Source organism: Neospora caninum, chromosome XI (assembly GCF_000208865.1).
Source record: "Neospora caninum Liverpool complete genome, chromosome XI".
NCBI classification, from domain to species: domain Eukaryota; phylum Apicomplexa; class Conoidasida; order Eucoccidiorida; family Sarcocystidae; genus Neospora; species Neospora caninum.
This window is the reverse complement of record NC_018397.1, coordinates 4,828,359-4,848,483: the sequence shown is the minus strand read 5'-3', so window position 1 is coordinate 4,848,483 and position 20,125 is coordinate 4,828,359. Positions and strand designations below refer to the sequence as shown.

The following is a 20,125-nucleotide window of genomic DNA, read 5'->3' as shown; positions in this document are numbered from 1 at the left end:
GTCAGGCTTGGCGGGACATTCCCACTACTTGCTGCCTCACGTTGCTTACCGACCATCGACCCGGGAACCCAGTTAACTGGAATCTCCTGTACTTTGAGTAAAACATTAAGCTGAGAAATGGAGGACGGGGCATGACTGGCACCACGTCTTTCTGTGCTTGCATTCCAGTTGTTGCTAATGCCATCTCGTGGAACGGATGCACGAGGTGAACCGCATGCGGACTTCAGAGAGCTAACCCACGAACAGGACCCGTCGATCTCTTGGAGGTCTCCAAAGAGTGTTACATTAGCAGTAGTGGGGACTTCCCGGTAGCGGCCTGTACCATGTTCGGATTCTGTGGCGGAAACTTTGGACGAAAATTTGCCACCTGGTGAGTAATTTCTTCGAATATGTTTTTGATGGTCGTGCTGCAATGGCTCCAGCCAGCTCCGATCTTCGGAGGGAAAGCTGCTATTAAGGGAATCATCCGCAACACAAGATTGGCTGGTGGACCCTGTATCTTCATTTTCTCGGCGCCCCAAAAGCACACTTCGACAGAAGGAACTGCTCGGGGGACTACTGAGCAGCCTGTCAGATGATTTTGATTCCATGGAAGCCCCGCAGAGAGCGACAGACGTGGGAGCTCCTGCGAACTAACTGTTGTCACACAGGGGCTTTCTGCCTCGCAGATCAAGAAGGCATGGGAGATCGATCGGGATAAAATTATCCGGTGAACGGCAACCACGGTTCGTGGGCGATCTCCCGGCGACACGGACTACGCACAAGTTCCGGTTTTACCGCTCGGCAGGCGGCCACACACGAATTCTGATCGATTGCGCCTTTGACAAAATCCTGCACATATTTCCGAGCACGAACATTTTTCTTCAACCCACAGAAACTCGCATATCACATGCCAACAAACTGGGCCAGATACGAGCGTGGGCTGTCGTTTGTAAATGTTGAATGGACAACGAACGCATTTCTGTTGGAGCACCTCTGTGCAGAGAGTTAAGAGATGCAACTCTGCTGGACGAGACCGGACCGAAGAGACATCAGTGGAGCGTGCAAAGAACTGCCCAGATCCGATGCACTCATTCTTAAGGAACGCGACTGTGTGATAGCTGTCGTAGCGTCAACGTAGGAGAAGGTTTCTTTGGAAGGTGTCGACAAAAATAGAACCAGAGGACATTATCCAACCCCTTGTATCAGCGACAGAGTTTTCACCGTTGTAGACAGGTTGGCTGTCGGATGCTCTGCGTGCAAAAAAGAACAATCATGCACCGTTGGGGCCCGGGGAGGCCGGACCCGAGACAGCACCAGAGGCGAGGGGGCAGATTGGATCGTCGCACCGCGCCCTCAGTGGAGGGAATTAACAGCGTTTCATGATTATGTGGAAGGAGGCATCCGTACAATTGAGCAGCTAAGTTCTCCGTAAGGGTATTTCTGGTATATACGGATGAGGGGGAAACAAAAACACAGTTCGTTGAGCACCCACATGTCGAGCGACGCAGTGCTTCGTGGCCTGCGAGTCCTAAATTGTTGCTTCTTCGTTTTTCCCTCAGTTCCTGGTTTTACGCTTTGGCGTGATCGCGACTCGTTTTGCAACGGCGGATTCGGAATGCGCATGGTGCTTGCAGGAAATGTTTATAAGAAAAACACCACCGGTTCCACATGTCACTGGTTGCCGTTTGCGCTGGTATCGGTGCCGCATACTCTTTGCCTCGTGGCATGAGTTTACTTTCATTCTGAGGGTTTCCATACTCAAGGTCCTGCAAGCTGCAGACGATGTTACATGGCGCTTTGACACAGTAGTCTCCAGATTACTAGAAGTGTCCGAATACGCTAGGCAAAGTCGTCCGGTTTTCTTCTATATCTAGAACACAAACTCTGCTCGGTGCCAACAGGACTGAGTTGCTCCAGATTTTTTACACTGTGCGCGCTTGAGAGAGGGCTGGCCTTGCCGGCATGTGGCGAATGATGCCAGACTCACCTTTTTCATCAGAACCAAAGAACACGCCCATCCGTAACCGCGACTCATACGAAGGCGATCATAATTCTAAAAACTACTAGATCAGCAAAACTCACTTTGTGCAGAGAGCAATGCTGCTTGTAATTCGTAAACACATGCCAGTAATCGAGAATTACCCCTGGTGAGGCTGTTCGAACTATCGTAGAACGGCTCATTTCGAAAACCACACGGACCCACGATTTCATTTATGATGGAACGGCGCACACCATGTAATGTTCTAGCCATGAACCCGAGGAGCACACAGGTAGTCTTCCGCGGTGCTGGGTCTACGGCATTACCAGTACTCTTCCAGGTGCCAGAGCATGTGAAACGCAGGAGATAAGATATTCCAAAAAAACACATCCTTGCATCAAATAACGAAGTTGAGGCGTCGAAGTTCACTTTCTTGCCAGCTACCTGCCTTGAACGGGGGATTTATACTCTTCACTTCGCACCCTATACTGCGTGTGTGCTCCCACAACTGCTGCTCAACGGGTGGTTCGCGTCTCGCGCATGCGGCATCATCGATAGCTGGTTGGTTCACTGGCGTCTGCCATGTACACTGCTCGTTTCACGGCGTATTTCGCTGCGTTTCAATGTTGTTGCAACGCAGAGACAAAGCTGTACTGGAGAAGAATTTGTGTGCTAGTTCGTGCACAATCTATTCGGATTTCCACCGTGTGCTTTACGTCTCCGTCGGCCGGGACCAATCCGCCGGGTGTGGCTGTCGCAACCCTAGACAGGAGTGTGGAGCTGCACTTTTTTGACAGTGCTTTATTGTTCGTGATACGTTATTCCTCTTTTTAAGGCAACATGGCGTTTACTTTGCCCCCTCTCCCATATGCGTATGACGCGCTTGCTCCCCATATCAGCGCGGACACACTTCAGTTTCACCATGGCAAGCACCATGCGGGCTACGTCGCTAAGTTGAACGGTGAGGGCTGGTCGAGATCAGTCACTATTCACGTGCTGTATAGCCTTGCGTGACGACTTTCGTGCTTCCTCTCTTGTCTTTTTAGTAGCACGAGGGCAAAGCACATGTTACACGAGCTGCACACGCTGCTCTCTGGCCACAACATTGATTGCAAGCGCCCTAGGCGGGTCTGACACACATCTGATTGGTATTGCATGCCTGGTGACTTACGTGCAGAGGTTGGAAATGACTGCATTAGCCATCATTAGCCATCTCCTTTAGCTGTTGGAGTTTTTGGAAATGAAGAACCAGGAACCAACTGATATCTGGGAATGAGATGCAACTTTGACTATGGCTGTGGAATCCATTGCTTCCAGGCTTCATTGAAGGAACCGCTTTTGCGGGAAAGACTCTCGAAGGTATGTTGGGTCTATGGCCAGTATATTGTTTTCTGGCGGTGTTGACGCGCTTTCAGCTTAGCTGGCTTCTTCTGGGTTGTGGAAATGGCGACGGCTAACGACTTGTGCTAGTAACCCCGTTCGTTTCTACCATGGTGGAAAGCACCGTTTTCTTGTTTCAACATGTTTTGCGTGTGTGTGTATTGGCTCAGAGGTGGTCCGCTCGTCTACTGGAGCAATTTTTAATAATGCAGCTCAAGTGTGGAACCACACTTTCTACTTCAACAGCATGAAGCCGCCAACAGCAGGTGGTGGTGGAAAGCCAACTGGGAGACTTCTGGACGAGATAAACAAGGAATTCACGTCTGTTGAGAAGTTCAAGGAAGAGTTTTCGAAGGTTGCCGCTGGCCACTTTGGCTCAGGATGGGCATGGCTTGTCTGGGACAAACAGGGCAAGAAAGTTGGCATTGAGCAGACGCATGATGCGTGCACGCCGATAACGGAGCAGATGAAGGTGCCGCTTCTTTGCTGTGATGTTTGGGAGCATGCCTACTATCTGGACAGAAAGAACGACAGACCAGCGTACATCAAAGGTAGGCACTACACACGAGATGCCGGTGTTCAACGTTAATGTGAAACGGGAGTTTCCAAGACGGCGGTGCTTTCACGTCCGTATCCTCTTGTCTGCCTTAATCCACGTAACACTTTCGGTGGGACTTCTGGCCTCACGAGAATTTTGACGGGCTTACATCCCCGAGCACATGTCTGCTGCATGCCAGTTGCACGCATTCCTACCTCGGCACGTAATGGCCGTCACTTACAAAATAGAATATCTTGGTGACGGTTGTGCGCTTGAACACCTTTTGCAGATAACTGATAGTTGCCGTCCAGCTCCCCCGGAAGCCAGGACGGTACTCATAGGTGGCCGTTCCAGTGGCAAAACGTCTCGGTCCGTGCCTCTGAAGAAGGCGTTTTGCTGTTTTCATTAAATCTTTCGGGAATTCGTGGAATCTTGAAACTACAGGAGGGCGAGACAGAAGGGGCTTTTTTCAGAAGATGCCAGCAGATTTTTTTCCACGTCTCCGTATAGAGCGTGTGAGGTCATGCATTTTGTGGCATGAAACATCCACTTCGTGTACGTGTGCGCGTGCTTGTGTGTTGCGTGCAGCATGGTGGGAGGTTGTTAACTGGGACTTCGCCAGCAAGAACTTGGAGGAAGCCTTGAAATAAGATGACACTGCCAAACAGGAATATACGGTTGTCTGTCTGTTTCGCTCTTAACAGAAGAGACTGGTCTTCCGGGGCGGCCGACCTCTCTGAACAGGTTGCTGGGTTATTTCTTTAGGAAACGTCGGGGCTGCGGTGCAAGACACACCGTTTACTTGGCCGTGTGCTCAACTTTTGTATTGCCTTTCTGAAGTACCTCCGTTTCGAACTAGAGAGTATCCCACTGTGCCCGCGCGAGCGTTTGACGCAAGTGGCTCTCTCGGGTCCGTCGGGTAGTTTGCCGATGGTGGGCTGTCGGATGTACACGCAAGTCCAGTGTTGTTCGTGATGCATCTGTCGTGTGGCATTCCGCGGCAAGCCACGTAAATGTGCAAAGACAATGATGCAACGATGTCAGGGTCGTCCCAAACGTGCCTTGGTGTTTGCGTACGTTGGTAGATGCCTCAGACCTTCGTCACAGGATCGTGACGGTCAATAACTGTGTACGGAAAGTGAGCCGACATACCGCGTGCTGCCCGGAAAAACGAACACGGAGACCTGAAGCTTCTGGGGCCTCGTCGGAAGCGCAACCGTGTTCGCAGCTGCGGCCTTGTTTGCCAAAACAAAATTCCAGGATGATTCTCAGCTGCGTATCACAAGCCTCATGTAGCTTGACACAAAAACCAAATACCAAATGCAAAATAGGGAAGAAGAGATCTTCGAAAACATGCAGAATAAACATCGCATTTGGCGTGTGGCGGATTATACAGTGCAATGTAACTCACTGGACCGCCCGAGGGCTGTGGGTACGAACTTCCTCTACCATTCTACCGGGCGCCGTTGATGAGAATGGCTGAGTGTATACCCTTCGGCTAACGTGTGCCCTTGCCTTCACTTCGCTGCCAAGCCAGGAGAGACCTTGCGATAACCGTACGGAAGTCACATACTTCAGAGAAATGGAGCTGTACTACTTGTGCCATTTTCGGTGTTGGAGCCAACAAGTAGGCTGCAGCATTTTTCCGTTAAGTGAATATAAAAGAGGGCAAGTCAGAACAGTTTCCCAAGCTCTTTTCACTCCGTGTCGCGAAAAGTCCACTAGAGTCCATAGATTCGTCTGTCGACATTGCGAGTAAGGCTGTGTGAATTGCGGTTAGCATCCCTTTGATTTCCTACGGCTTGTCTTACTCAGCTGCAGTTCACATGTGGTTTGGACTATATATTGTGACCGGGTATATACTTTCCGGATGTTACTTCCCCCGCCGAATAATGCGACTTGTATCCGCACTGCACAAATGGGAGACCACTTGCAGCTCTTGACGGAGATAGTCTTGCATACGCACATCGAGAGTCTCCCCAGTGAGCCACCTTTGTCAGAGGTAGGAAAGCGGTGAAGCCTGCAATAACAAAGCAGGTGCCACCAGTGAGCAAATTCGAGTCTGTTCACAGCCGCGTACGCTTTTAGGTGTACGTGTTTCTCAATGAGGATGGTTACTGATGCCGGTCCCGCTGGACCGCAGCATCACCGTGAATGGATGCTCAAGCGTGCCGCAAAGTTACCCCTGTAAAATATGACAGGATAGGGCGTTGCTGGGTTGCTTTCGCAAGGACTGAACACAAGCGCGGACAATGTCGTCGCCGTATAGCTCGACTTTTCTTGCCGCGAGCACTGGCCCAAGTATCACTTCCGGAGGAGGCAGTTTCACCGAGCTTCCCAATGCGGCGGCCTGCAAAGTTGCCGCCCAGCTTCCAGCCGCGCGTTGACTCTCGAGGCACAGGGCCCCGTCATCTGTTCCGGTTTGCTGAGAAGGCACGCCTGTTTCCGCGCTGCGTCCTTCTGCATATCTTTGGGCCACACGAGTTGCATCTGATCGCTCACCGCAAAGGTGGAGACAAAGCCTGTCAATTTCGCTGTTGCCAAGGACGCACGATGCGTAGACGCCTTTCTGGCGCCCCATACTCATCGCCAATTGCTCGAGAGTGGACCGGATAACTCCAGTGTACTTCGAGCCTCTCCCAAATTGCAGGTCAGTTTTCTTCAGGGTGGCACCGCAGTCTCCGTCTGTGGTCGCCCCCCCGTCCCGCTTTTTACGGCTCTGCGACGGCGAACAATTCGTCGGATGGCCTTGTGGACCTCTGACAGGACCGCAGTCGTTCCAGTTGGTTAAAAATCCGGGACTACCAGCCAAGATGCGAGCGTCAATATCAGAAAGTACCTCATCGGCACAATGAGAGTGTAATTGGCAGAGACACCGTCGAGCTTTTGGATTGAGCCGCAGGTATGAGTTCGTGCTATACGGCGTATGAGAGAATGTTTCTGAAAGGTAGTCGAGACAGACAAGATTGACCAAGATAGCCTGAAGGACGTCGGCATCTGCGGGGAATGCACGAGATCCGAAGTCTTTGCGCTTCAGTTTTTTCTTCCACTCAGTTTGCAACTGCAGCAGTGTCATCTTTCCAGCGTCAGCCTGCTTTTCTTTCTCGTCTGCTCCTTCAAGCACACGAAACATCATTCCGACGGCCTCCCGGAGAGCGCCTACGTTGACTTCTCCCGAGTTCTGCTGCGCTCCTCTGGTCCTCTCGGGCACTCTCTTCACCGCTGTCTCCTGCCTCGAAGCCGAAGTGGAATCCACTGCAACGGCATTCGATCGCTCCCCCGGAGACAGCTGCGTCACCGCGCACCGGTCGCACATTCTTTCACACGAAACGGCGGCGTCGCCAAAGTGCGCGCATATTGCTTCTCTCCGGCAGCGGCCGCCGCGCCAGGCGTCACTACTGAGCGGCTCGAGCCCCGAACAGAAACGGACCATTTCGTAGAGCAGACGCAGGCCAGATGGTTCCCAGTAAACCATCACAGACTGCCTGCTGACATCGGAAGGACGGTAGAGCAGCAGACAGTGGGCCGGGCTTCCATCGCGCCCCGCCCTTCCGGTTTCTTGGTAATAGTTGTCTACGGACTTTGGCAGGGAGTGATGGACAACGAACCGTACATCCGCTTTGTTGATGCCCATGCCGAACGCAACAGTCGCGACGACGACAGACACATATCCTGCCGACCACTGCCTGTGTATCTGCACGCACACACACGCAGCCGCGCCAGGGCGGATGCGCAAACATCAAGGATCGTAACGCTGTGAAGTGCCGACACAGGGGATACGAGTCTCTTCACATACGCGGACTCCTCTGTTGTCCTCCGACTGCCGACCCTGCAGGAGTGCCGGCATATGCGGCAGAAACATCGACTGCTACGCCATCGCCAGTTCCAAAGCTGAGCGCGCTGGCCGCCGTCAGACTCTGGCGCCTCAGAGGTGCGTACGGGGGAGCCTGGCCGGCCAGATGCAGCCTGCAGTAGCCCGCTTCCGAAGGCCTTCGCAAGCACGACCAGCTGCTGGTCCTCTTCCCCACATCGTGTCCCGTTTTGTAGCGTATAAACCGCAGTGCGGAAAGAAAGACGCTGAGTAGTCTTGCGAAACAAATACCGGTGCGCCGGCCACAACATCCTGGAGTGTCGATCCGCGGGGCACCACACGGTAGTTTTTTCGAGGCAACGAGCCTTCTGTAAGAGTGTGCTAGAAGCCTAGGAGCGATCCTCACCTCGAGGCGACTGTTAGCGTCGAGGTCACCATGGTAGAAGGCGCACGATATTTGGAAGTCGTGCTTCAACGCCACACACAGTATTTCTGCCTCCTTTCTCGAAAGGCAATAGAGGATTCCCGATTGGCCGTTGAAGGCCCTGATGAAGTCTGCAATGAGTCGTATCTGCTCCTCGCTTGTCTTCGGCTTGTGGACGACGTGGTAGAACAGGTTCGCCCGGTTCGTGTGTGATCGAAACACTCGGCTGTGCGGAATGTGCAGCATTTTTTTAATGTCGTCTACGACCGGCGGCGTTGCCGTCGCGGTGAGTGCCAGCAAGGGCACCCGTGGGAACTGCGTCTTGAGCAAAATCAGCTGGCGATAGTCCTGTCGGAAAGAGTGTCCCCACTGCGTTGAGGAAAACAGGCAAGCACAAATACCACAACAGAGGATGTCGCGACGAGAGCTACATACAGCCACAAACACATCTTGGGACCACTTAAGGGATCCGTACTAAATCCATTTTTCACGAGAAACCACAGGCCTACAGCACTGTAGCCGACCACCTTAGTGGATGCCATACAACTTTGCAGCCAAAGAAACGTTTGATTTTGAGGTCTCTTCCACCCTGATACGACAGAAAGTATCGATTGATAGATGGGCTGGCTCACACGGCAAGCCGCAAAGCGAGGAGTCGCGTTTTTTTTGTGTTTGCTGAAGGTCGCAGTGGCTGGGCACACTCCGGAGATGAGAGGACTGACAAAGCCCACGACACCGGCAGTGTGAACGTAAAAAAGATACTTTTCTCTGCGTTTTCGCACTTTAGCGATCCGAACGGTCAACTTTAAAGAAGCAAGAAACCAGTCCGTGTGATGTAGATCTCGGAAATATTTTCCTTAGATGAGTCACGTGTTAATCGCTTACCTGAGACGCGCAATGCGCTTCGTCAACGACAATCAGAGCAAGATTTTTCGCAGCATAAATCTTTTCAAGCTGAGACATAAGCTTCTTGCTCTTTGCGATTCGCTCCGGAGTCACGTACAAGAACACAGCCCCGGGTTCATCCGAAGACTGGTCGGGTGAGACGGCGGCCACCTTCTCTGTTTTTTGTCTCTTCTGTGTCTGGGAACAGCCAGACGTTCCCTCCAAGCTCTTCAGCACTCCGCTGGCTTCATCTTTTTCATCCTTCAAACTCGTCGCCGACAAGTAAAAAGCCTGGAGTCGCAGTGCCCGCAACGCGGCGACCTGCACGACAAAAACCCAAGGGATTTTGCACGAGTCTGGCGCCATCTCGGAAGCCTCCAGGTGCTCAGTCGTTCGCATGAGTCTCGGTGACAGTGGATGCTCTTGCGTCAAATGAACTGTTCATCCCACGTAACTAAAATGTACGATAGCAACGCGGCAACATGTGTCGGAGGCACTTCCATGAAGTCTAGGCAGCTCTCTGCTGCGACTCCGGGTTTTACTGTTCTCAAAACCCGGCAAAAAGGGATCTACAATTCTCCCGCCCACAGTTCCAAATATGCATCAGTGGCCTTATATGGCGACAGCGCCCCAATTTAGACCTTTTCATATCCACGAGCTCTTCCAGCAAGTTCAAGAGAACCCACCTGATCGGCCATGAGAGACAGCAGGGGAGAGACGATGAGCGTCAGGTGACTGGAGGCGCCATGAATCAGAGCCGGCAACTGGAAGCAGAGACTCTTTCCTCCTCCGGTTGGCATGATAAGAAGAGCATCACGGGAGGAGAGAACGGTATTCATCACTTCTCTCTGATTGAATCGGAAGTCTTGGATTCCAAAGAACCGAAGCGCGGCCTTCTCTAAAGCAGGTGTCCAGGGGAAGTCGCGCGACGACCAGTCCGGCTCTTGAGGGCTCTGTTCACCAGAACCGGAAGTACACCGTTGTGCACCACACGAACGATTTCTCTTGAGCTGGGCCGTCAGATCCGCCTCTTCTTCCCTCAGTTGCACGCGTTCTGTCTTCAGAATAGCAATATGAGACTCCACGTCTTCGAGCCGCTGCCTGATCTCTCGCAGACGCCCCTTGATAGCTGCTTCGTTATCATCTCGTGCTGAGGGAGCAGACATCGCGTCTTCTTCAGTAACTTGGTCTTCCACCAGAGAGGCTTCCTCTTGCTGGACTCTTTCGGAAGCGAGCGCACCAAGGCGTTGCCCTTCCACCACTCCAGATCCCCGAGAACTGGTATCATCTTCTACCAGAACGATACAGTCGGGATCAAGTTGAGACAGATCGGCAGAACCTATACTCTCCATATAGTGAAGTGCCCTTTCGACCACAGAGAGTCACCAGATTTATGCATATATAAATATATAGATAGATAGATAGATAGATAGATAGATAGATAGATAGATAGATATCAGTCCACTGCAGGTTTGAGGCGGCGTTTACATGCTTATACACCCAAGTATAGATATGTATATGCATACATATGTGTCAGTGCGCATAAGATGATATGCAGATGTAAAGATAGAAACGGTCAAGCGTACACATGTATGTAGTCCTGATCTTGTCGCAATACTTGGACATATAGAACGATGGGCATGCGATGGAAGCAAAGTTAGCTTTACAGGGAAATGACGTGCGTTTAGTTATGCACGTGGGGTCCACATGCGCGATACGAGGTTCGTGGCGCGAGGGGAGTGCAGGACAAGGCTGTGAAAGCTTTCTGTCCAACCACGGGACCGTGCAAACGCGGGAGCCTCGAGTACCGCGCAAATCACGCATGCATAGAAAGAGCTTCGTGTACGCTGAGGAGTTCCTAAGGCCGACGGGTTCCTGAAATTCACTCTGATTTTTTTGTCTTACTGGGGCTTACACGATTGATGTTACATACGAGAATATTCAGCACGTCCCAGTCAGTAGTTTCAAAAGGAAATATAGGCAGCCAATAAGGCAGCCTTTCGCTGGCAGCACGCGCCTCAGAAAATGCAGGGCGGCCGACGAGCGCAACACCGCATGCCAGCAGCTCCGCGGTTGTCTCAGCCTCATGTATATTCTCCTCCGACCTTGCCTATTCCGGAACCAGGGAGGAAACTGTTTTATTTCCTCTCGATACATTCGCTCGTAGCAGGGGCCCGTTCATGTAGCCATGCTGGACACGGGGAGTGCATGCATTTCGCACTGCATGCGAGACACCCGGCTGCAGAGTCGGTTACACGGCTGGCATTGCGATGCCCAGGAAGCGGTAGGCGGCAATGTGATTGAGTCAGGGGACCTTGTATGAAACAATGGAAGGGAATAGAAATTGCTAATTGGCGAGACTGAGAGAGGTCTTCCTACTGGGAGATAGTCAGCGATGGGACGCATGCGGTGCCTTGCAATGGTGACGCTGCACACCGCCAGTACACACGAAGGCAGGCAAACATAAGAGCTCTTTTTTTTGACAGCACCGTAAAATTGTGCATCAGAGGACAATAAAGAACGATGGATTCCTTCACATGCTGTCTCACCTGTTTCTTAGGCAAACTCTCCAACAGCCGCGCCCTGCCGATCCTGCATGCGATGCGAAGGAATTTCGATACTAGTATTCGACTGGCGCGCGTCTGTCTTCTACTCTACGCGTGCCTTTACTGTGCTTCCTAGCAACCACACCCTTCATCGTTCTGATGTGTTCTTCACGGGGTACTATCCATGCGACAGATTGGCCCAAACGCAGTCCCTGGATTTCTGGCAGGTGACCCTTCGTGGTGTGGCGGGTTCTTCCGGTTGTACGGTACTTTTGCCAGTGGAGTAACACACACAGTCATCAGGAGAGGTGGCAGATTTATTGGGTTCCCCTAAAGATAAGCAGGAAGCGTGCAAATGATGCGATATTTGTTCGACGACACTGCTTAGCAGCCAAGGCGACAGCGACGCGGTTGGCCAACAGCAGCGTCCTGGATTTTTTGAGAGCGTTCGAGCAGAGGCCAGCTTTTGTTCCCCAGCTGGGCAATTACGCCTATGCAAGGCGTTTCTTGTACAACCTGCCGTTTCTCTGTTCGCAGGCTTCGATCCCGTTGGAAAGCCGAATTTTCATTCTCGAGGTGCCCTCCTCACCGCGGACCTACACTGTTTAGACGTACCTCTAGTATGCCGAACGAATGGCTGAAATTTTTTAGTGCTCGTCTCTAATCTGGGCACCTGTAGAAAATGTACCTGCTCGACGCTGACAGACTGACGCATGCTCTCGTTCGAAGAAATATGTTTGACGGTGACTTTCTCGGGATGACCCGGACAGGGGCACTGGACTCGTGATCCCAGAGTCCATCTCCTTCGTTAGCCTCGAAAGCATTTTCTTCGTGGATCCCGTACCAACCTGTCGAGCTGTTGGTTGCGTGCTCGCTGAGGGTCTCTTCTGGGGCGAAGGTGGTTGGACCTGGTAATGCTAGATTAACACACGTGACGCACAAATGAAGGCAAGGATACTGAACAGAACATCCCCGTGACGGAGGTCGAATGTGCTCTGGTGGTTCCCACGGGGATGGGATGCACTGGAAAATATCTCTCGAAGGGGCGGCCGATCGGGCTCTTCGCCGCTCTCGTTTGGCCAAGCGGCCATTCGTACCGTGTCCGACACCCATTCGGCGTTTGGCTGCCATGCCACGCTATGAATGAAGCGGCAGGATTCGCTTACTGTGTTTACCACGATGAATTAGAACAGAATACCAAGTGCATCGCCCCGCGAGCACTGTTATCGCCCCGCGAGCACTGTGATCGGCTGTAGGGGTTCGAGACTGGGCCTTGTCCTCGGAGTGTGGCTGAGAGACGCCTCCCCTCTGGTCTCCTTGCCTAGTGAGTATCTGGGGGGACTGTCTTTGGAGAATCTTTATCGTTGTGTCAGTTCTAAAGCCGAGCAGCGAATCTCTTCGCCAGGCGAGCGGATTTGTGTGTTGTCTAACGACATCAGTACCTCAATGACTGTGCGGGAAAATTGCTGCAGGCTCAGACACTTTTTTTCCGGTATCGTGCCCTTAATCGGTTGGCGGGGCTCATCAAGGCCATGCGCTTGCAACAGCAACGCAGACAGGACACAACGCGGCGCCTTTCGGCTCCACCGAGGAGCTTCACGGAGACCCAGAGAAGACAGTAGTCCACCTCGAAGTATATACTACCCAGAAAAAGCTTATGAATAATTCTGTCTTAGAGACAGAGTTCCATGATCTGTCTCTCTCTGCACAGCATGCACAGACATCTGTGTCCCAAGTCGTCACTGACGTTAAGCTGATCCAGTCGGCTACGCCTGAGTTGCTCACCAGAGACAACACAGTTCTGTTTTCCATGAGGCAAGGTGTACACACTCACCTTGACCAGTGGCTGCGCCTGCCAACAGTAACATTCACTGCATTTTCGCGCCTCAAAATAACTACACATGTTTTCTTTTCTTATATAATGGTAAATGGTCGTCATAGAATGTGCTGTAGGCATGCATTACCGTATGCACGACTGTTACAAAATAGAGCGTCGCCCTCGCCAATGCTAATGTGGGGGCACGAAACGGGCAGATACCGGTGGCCCCGGGAGTTCTTGAAATAAACAGGACGCCGATGCGTCCAGTAAGGGAGGTGGCTACCAGTTACAGCGGGGACCACCAGACTCACGCCCAGATCGTGTTCCTCTATCCCGTCCACGCCCGAGGACGCAAATATGAGTTTGGAACCGCTCAAACTCTTAGTCACCCGGAGCTGCTATGGCGACGTTCCTCACGCTGAAAAAGCTAAAAAAGAGCACCACAGCTTTTGAGCGATTGCCTTCCAAACACTAAGTTTCGCAGCCGGGTGGAGCAGCATTAAGTCAGCGTTAAAGAAACAGACGTCGAATCTGATATACCTTTTTTCGTCGGGATGAGCCCCCTTCTATGTAGTGGCCTCACATCAGCTGCCAACGAAACAAGCCACTATCTGATGCATGCCATTTTGCAAAGGAAACCTTCTGTAAGCTCGCTCGGTCTTCTTAGGCCGAGATACACAAGAGTAACCCATCGCGTCATAACTAACTGCAGCTATTGGGACGGGGGCTGAAGGGGGCCAAGTGATACATATCCTAGCGAAAGCATGAAAACGGAAAATGTATGTTCGCAGCATCCGTCCTACTCCTGTGGGCAATCTGATTGGATTTGTCACTCATGGAGGAAGGGGTAGAGTTTTGAGACAAGTTACTTTAACTTGGCTTGTGTACTAGGATGTCCTAAGAAAACGTGGTGGGTTCGCCAATTTCCCATCCTTCGTCGCGCGTTCAAACTATTAACAAAGGCACGTACATGAGTGTGTGCCGAGGCGCGCGAAACAGCCCCTCATAACCACAAAAAGTCTTCCCGTATAGGGATAATACCACTCTACAGTGACAGTCCAATATTCCTCATTGTTCGGCTCCGGGTGTGAGCTTGCCAGCATGTTTGCTGTGCCCGCGCTTGCTCTTGCGCACAGAAATAAGAAATCTCTTTTCAGTTTTTTGAGCTCCGTCCTGAACAGGAACAGTTTCAGTTGCATATATCTGGCTTTCGCTGACAGAAGGTTTCGCTTCACCTCCGCTTTCTGCGCTTGAGCTGCTGCGTCTTCTGCCTGTCGCTTTGCTGTCTCCCCGTGAGAGGGGGCTTCCACTTCCTTGGCCGCTGCTGCTGGACTGGCTGAGTTCATACCTGCGGCCGCCCGTTGTACCTCCCTCTATCACCATCCATTCATGAAAGATTATCTGCAAGTCCCGCGACTCATGAAATACTTGCCTCTGCTTCCGCATCTTGTGTACGAAATCTAGGAAGCGCCGACTGAAGAGACACGGCTCCTTGGTTGCCGTGACTTGGTCATTGCGCCTCTCACCCGACGCACCTGTATCTCGTGGACTTCTCTCTTCACCAGATCCTGTGCCGAATCAGTGGATGAATTGTCGCGTTAGTTCACCGGTAAGACAAACCTTACCAGATCGGCCTCTACGCTTTCTCTCAGTTTATGCGCCTGCTGAACCGCGGCTTCCTTTTCCTTCATCAGCATCTCGTCTAACTGGGCGACATCTTGCTCGGATTTTCTATCAGCTGCACGAAGAGCAGCTAACTCGTTTTCGAGGGCCTGAAGTTCCTGCACACAGCTCACTTGAATTTGCCTCCATAAATGTATTTAAACTTAAAAGCGTACCACTTCGGCGACGTCGGAGTCTTTCTTGGCTTTAGATTCCACAGCTTTGGAAGCCAGTCGCTCAGCCTGCTGTTGTGTCACAAGCTTTGCCATTGCTTTCTTGGTACGAACGGCGTCCGCGGACTCTCGTGTATCGACCAGCTTTCCGAGAGTTTTAGCTACATGGCAAATTGTCAGAACGTGTTCTCTGGGCAGGCGAGAGTACTGTCCCACCGCGTTCTTTTTCAGCTTCTCCCTAGATATAGCGCAAAATACGAGGAGAGAACCTCAAAAAAAGAGCCCAAGATCGTCTCACTTGAGTGTGGGAAGCCTCCGATGCCACGGAACAGCAGCCCGCTCCATCTGCGGCGGTTATGACCGGCTGAACTTCCTTGCGTGGCACAGGGGGGACGTAATCGATCCCGTCAGTTTCTGCCTCTTGGCCTGCTACGTAGAGTGACCAGACAGCCACAATACCAATGAAGTTAATCAGACTTGTAGCGGTCTTCATTATAACAACGCGGGCGTTCACGTTCGAAGGCGCTGTTTTGGCAGACTTGTGTACAGTTTGCCCGTGCGCGCGTCAGAAGTTCCGGTGTCTGCCGGCGTAGCATACATGCGAAGTGTAGAGACACAACGTTGCTGTGGTTCGTTTTGAATACTGCTCTATGGGAATCATCGTGGCATTTATCAACAATTTTTCATCCGCTTTTTTCTGAACTCACGCGACTATGTTTCTGTTTTCTCGGGAGCTTAGTTTGTGCTTGTAGTTAACCCTGAAGCGTAGTAGCTGGCAGTTAGCCATTGCATGTCTTGTCTTTATTAGCAGGAAATGGACCGGTAACTATTCGAAGTGTGCGTTGAAGAAGGTCGATTCTTTAGAGATGAGATCTTCTTCGTCTGACGAACTTACGTCTGGTGCTTCACTCCTCGGCGGCCGGCAAGATAGCGAAAATGGCGCCTCCGCTTCCGAGGAGCCAGCGCACCGAGCGCGAACGCGAAAACGCTTCACTTGCGAGCAATTGTTCTGGTGCCCGGAAACAGGTTACCAACCTGGTGGACGAACAGCAATCTTGTCTACGTATACCTACGCTGCAGTCCATGGTGCCACGGACCAATTGTTGCCAGCAAGTTTCAAGTCGCTTGAGATTGACCTGAGGCTCTCTCCAGTGGGCCTAGGGACAGCATCGTCCTGCTCCCGTATAGCGCACGCTATCGCGTGCCCGTTATGGGGTTTAGCAGTTGATTGCTGCGGCCGTCGTCGGATGTTTGCGTCGACCGCTCTCGGATGGGGATTGGCCAGTGCACTGTTTTTCTTTGTCTGGATGCCATGGCAAGTGATGCCACTCATGTGCTTCACTGGCCTTTTCATGGCAGCCATGGGGCCTCTGTCTCAGAAGGTTTTGTCTGAAGAGGTTCCCGCAGAAAGTCGCGGAACGAGTTTCGGGACGATGCACTTCTTCCAGTCCTTGGGCCGGATAATATCTTTGCAAGCCGCAACTTCTGTCTCCGGGTTGCTTATTCTTGGCGCCGAAGGGTGGAGATACGCCTTCGCCGCGTGTGGATTGGTATCAATGCTGATGGCTATCTTCCTGGGCCTGCGAGTGCCGGATTCCGCAGAACAGAAGGAACTCCAAAAGTCTACTGGGGTGAAGTGGTTTTCTCCCAAGGAACTTTTGTACGTGTTGTGGAACGGAAGCTTCTGGTCAATGCTCCTGGTGGTACGTCGCCCACACGGTCAAACCGCACACTTTTAGACGCTGTCCTCTGCCTACTAGAAAGGGTGCTTGGATATAGTGTGCATTGTGCGTTTGTGGTGTCTCTGCAGGGGATACTAAACGGCATACCTCGGTCTGCTCTAAATTTCTGTACAATGTGGTTCCAATACTGCGGCATCACGAACTGGTGGTCTTCGTTCATTGTATCCGCCAGCTGGATTGCAGCGATGTTTGTCGCCCCTTTTGTGGGGTGCTTGGGAGATTATGCGTCGCGTCTTTCTCGTGACCATGGTCGACCACTGGTGGCGCAAATCTCCCTTCTTCTTCGCTCCGGGCTCATGGCCATCTTGTTGACTTGCATCCCGCTACAACCATCGTCGTTCTGGATTTTTCTAGTACTATCAGTCCTCATAGGCTTCCTCGCAGGCTGGCCCGGGGTTGGAGTAAACAGACCGATATTGTCGGAAATAGTGAAGCCCCAGCACCGAGCGACGGTTTTTGCGTTGGTAAGCACGAAACAGTTTTGCTCACTCGCCGCGTACTCCCAGCGACGCTTCACAAACGGCACGGCAGCAGTCTGTCTACAGAAAAGTGGATACAGCGGTAACCAATCGAGTGAACACATGTACGCTGTGGCTCTCAGGTGTCGACGTGCGAAGGAATTGGAGCTGCACTTCTCGGAGCACCACTGGTGGGTTTTCTGAGCCAGACGGTCTTCGGATACATCAATGTGGGCCACTCGCACAAGCTCCTTGAGTTGTCGGAACTTCAGCGACAGGGCAACGCTAGGGCCTTGTCGAGGGCAATGCTCTGCATGACCGTCGGGCCTTGGATTGCGAATGTGCTGGTCTATTGCATTCTTCACAAGACCTACCGAAACGATCGACAGCTGCAAAGTAGCTCCGGAGGTGAGTCGTAGAACAGCCGTCCCAGGTTGAGGAAGCTGCATACCATAAAGGGGCGGCAAAGCATTCTTTGACTCTTTTCAAATATTTGTAGAGGTAGTGTGCATGCCTTCAGGTTCTCCATCGGAAGCGGAAAACCGGACTGATGTGGACTGTCAAGATGATTCATGTGGTGAAAAGCGGTCAGATTGATAGAAAAATGTGCTGTTCGGACATTTCACGGTATCGTCAGTCCGTTTCATTGTTCACTGCTTGGTGCCTTTTCTCACTTGTGACATAAAGTTGACGCGAACGAAGGGACCACGTAACACGCTACATAGGTAACGAGTTGCGACAGCTGGCTGCTGGTTCCTGTGTTTCGACTCGAGACCCGTTTTCAGTGTGTACTGCGGGGCAAAGTACACTGAAGGGGAGAGACGAGCGACCGTGACGAGCAGGTTCATTTTAATGTGTTTTAATCGAACCATATTTCCAACCACAAGGATTATTGGTGTTTTTTAAAGTGTTTAAAGCTCAGCCTTGAGCCTGTAAACACAGACTTAAAATTGCGTCATTTTTAAAAAGCATTGCACGAAGCTACTATACAGATTACAAAAAATCTAACGCATGCAGTGCAACGGTGCAAAGATATTCACAACCCACGAGAAGGGAACTGCGTTTGGCCTCACTCCCACAAGACACACTGGGGGAGATTGGCGCGCCGGACAACATCACACGGTAGAGACAGAACGGGGTGTACTTTGTGTATGCCTGGAACGGTTTGCATTAGACTGAGTGCTGCAATGCCGAAATATGTGTGGAATACATCACTGACGTCGCCCGGTCTATCTGCTATGCCTCCCTCTTCGTCGTCTTGAGCTTGGAGAATGAATTCCGTCAGACCCTTGGTATCCACCCAGTCCATGTATCCCAGAATACACAGAGAAGCAAGAATCCAGAAAGAGTAGCAGACGTCGGGAGCCTTTTCGGGGCGTCCGTTGAATCCGCCACCACCAACTTGTCTGTCGAGGAGCCACAGCGCCAACTGCTCTTTATCGACACAGCTGAGACCTTCAGATAGTGCTAGAGCAGCCAAGCAACAGAAAACCGAGGCCGCGTGCGATTCTCCCCCGGGAATCCACCCGAAGCCTCCGTCAGAATTCCTGCATCTCTGCACGTACAGTGCAGTTTCATTCGCTGTTTCCCGGTCGAGATGACCCACAAGGGTCAGGGAAGCGACACCGCAGTAGGCGAAGCGTGTGTCGCATTCTCCCCATTCGTCTCCCTTGAAACCCCCTGCTGGAGTCTTTAGGTTTTTGACCCAGGCTGCAACTCGAGCTGTATCGACCAGATGAAGTTTATTCATGCCCACAAGCAGGAGGAGAGCGTAGTGCGTGCTGGTAATGTGAGGATCCTGTCCTGGCCCCTGAGCGAATCCACCTGAAGGATGTTGGCAGGACAACACCCAGTCGCAGAGTTCCCTCTCTCGCTCCAGAAACACAGAAGCATTGGACGCGACAGACGCGTTCTTCGTGTCCCCCGCCTTGGATGAAGGTCCAGCTCCGCTACCGTTTCCTAGCAGCCATAATGCAGTTAGTGCCCAGTAAGCACCGCCCATCTTCAAATGCTGCGTCATGAACGCCTCCAGTGAGAAAGGATCATCGTTGAGGTGAAGCAGATAGCGCTCATGTAACGAACTGTAGAAGGCATACGGGCTGGCAAACGCGGGCTTTAACGTGACGGCCCGCGAGTCACTGCCCCGAACATTCTGCTGGGAAACCTCCTGCCTGTCCGGACAGCCACTCTCCGCGACGCCCTCTCTACTTTGCGGACTCTCCATGATGGCCGGTCGGAAATGCACAGAGCAGCCTCTTTGTGCCGACACACTGTCGCCCTCCTCTCATGCACTCCCCTCCTCGCCGCGCATTCTCGGTCCCCCGTTTACGAAGGAACTCGCACCGATGGCAACAGCTAAACGCCTCCGGTTCGACCATCCGTTCACGAACACCAGAACACGCAGATTCCAAATTTTTGGGGGCGCGCCTATAATACGCTTTTTCCTGCAGTCGAAATGCGGCGAAGCCGGAAAGGTAGAGAGAGCGATTGGCCGGTACGGCGTCCGCGGTTCTACGATGCAGCAGCCTTCCACGCACACATGGTAGACAGCCGCTTTTCCAGAACTTTCTGCAGTTTTGAAATGATTTTGAGCACCACAACATGCCCTTGCCAATTTTGTCCACGATCCTCTGCCCCAGGTCTTTTGCTTCCCGTCCCTCGAAGCTTACTGCCGCGCACATGCAGGGAAAAAACGTGGGGGAGAGGAGAAGGGTTTTGCGAGCGCGG

At 52.1% G+C, this 20,125-nt stretch overlaps 4 protein-coding genes across 4 annotated transcripts; 2 read left to right on the top strand and 2 right to left on the bottom strand.

The window, feature by feature from the left end:
- Positions 1-2,800: 2,800 nt before the first annotated feature.
- On the top strand, positions 2,801-4,528 carry NCLIV_058810 (superoxide dismutase; the record flags this gene model as incomplete). Its single annotated transcript, XM_003885437.1, has 4 exons — positions 2,801-2,921; positions 3,278-3,319; positions 3,511-3,891; positions 4,467-4,528. The coding sequence occupies 4 exons, from the start codon at positions 2,801-2,803 to the stop codon at positions 4,526-4,528; spliced, it is 606 nt and encodes a 201-aa protein (XP_003885486.1).
- A 1,529-nt stretch (positions 4,529-6,057) lies between these two features.
- Positions 6,058-10,350, bottom strand: NCLIV_058800 (hypothetical protein; the record flags this gene model as incomplete). The annotated part of the gene is made up of 4 exons (XM_003885436.1): positions 6,058-7,572; positions 8,096-8,482; positions 8,999-9,319; positions 9,685-10,350. The coding sequence occupies 4 exons, from the start codon at positions 10,348-10,350 to the stop codon at positions 6,058-6,060; spliced, it is 2,889 nt and encodes a 962-aa protein (XP_003885485.1).
- A 5,714-nt stretch (positions 10,351-16,064) lies between these two features.
- Positions 16,065-17,949, top strand: NCLIV_058790 (Os09g0371300 protein, related; the record flags this gene model as incomplete). The annotated part of the gene is made up of 4 exons (XM_003885435.1): positions 16,065-16,901; positions 17,009-17,404; positions 17,542-17,813; positions 17,919-17,949. 4 exons carry the CDS (start codon positions 16,065-16,067, stop codon positions 17,947-17,949), a joined length of 1,536 nt encoding a protein of 511 aa, XP_003885484.1.
- A 593-nt stretch (positions 17,950-18,542) lies between these two features.
- Positions 18,543-19,622, bottom strand: NCLIV_058780 (hypothetical protein; the record flags this gene model as incomplete). Its single annotated transcript, XM_003885434.1, has 1 exon — positions 18,543-19,622. A coding segment is annotated over one exon (1,080 nt), but the record flags the coding sequence as incomplete, so codon positions are not given.
- Positions 19,623-20,125: the final 503 nt, after the last annotated feature.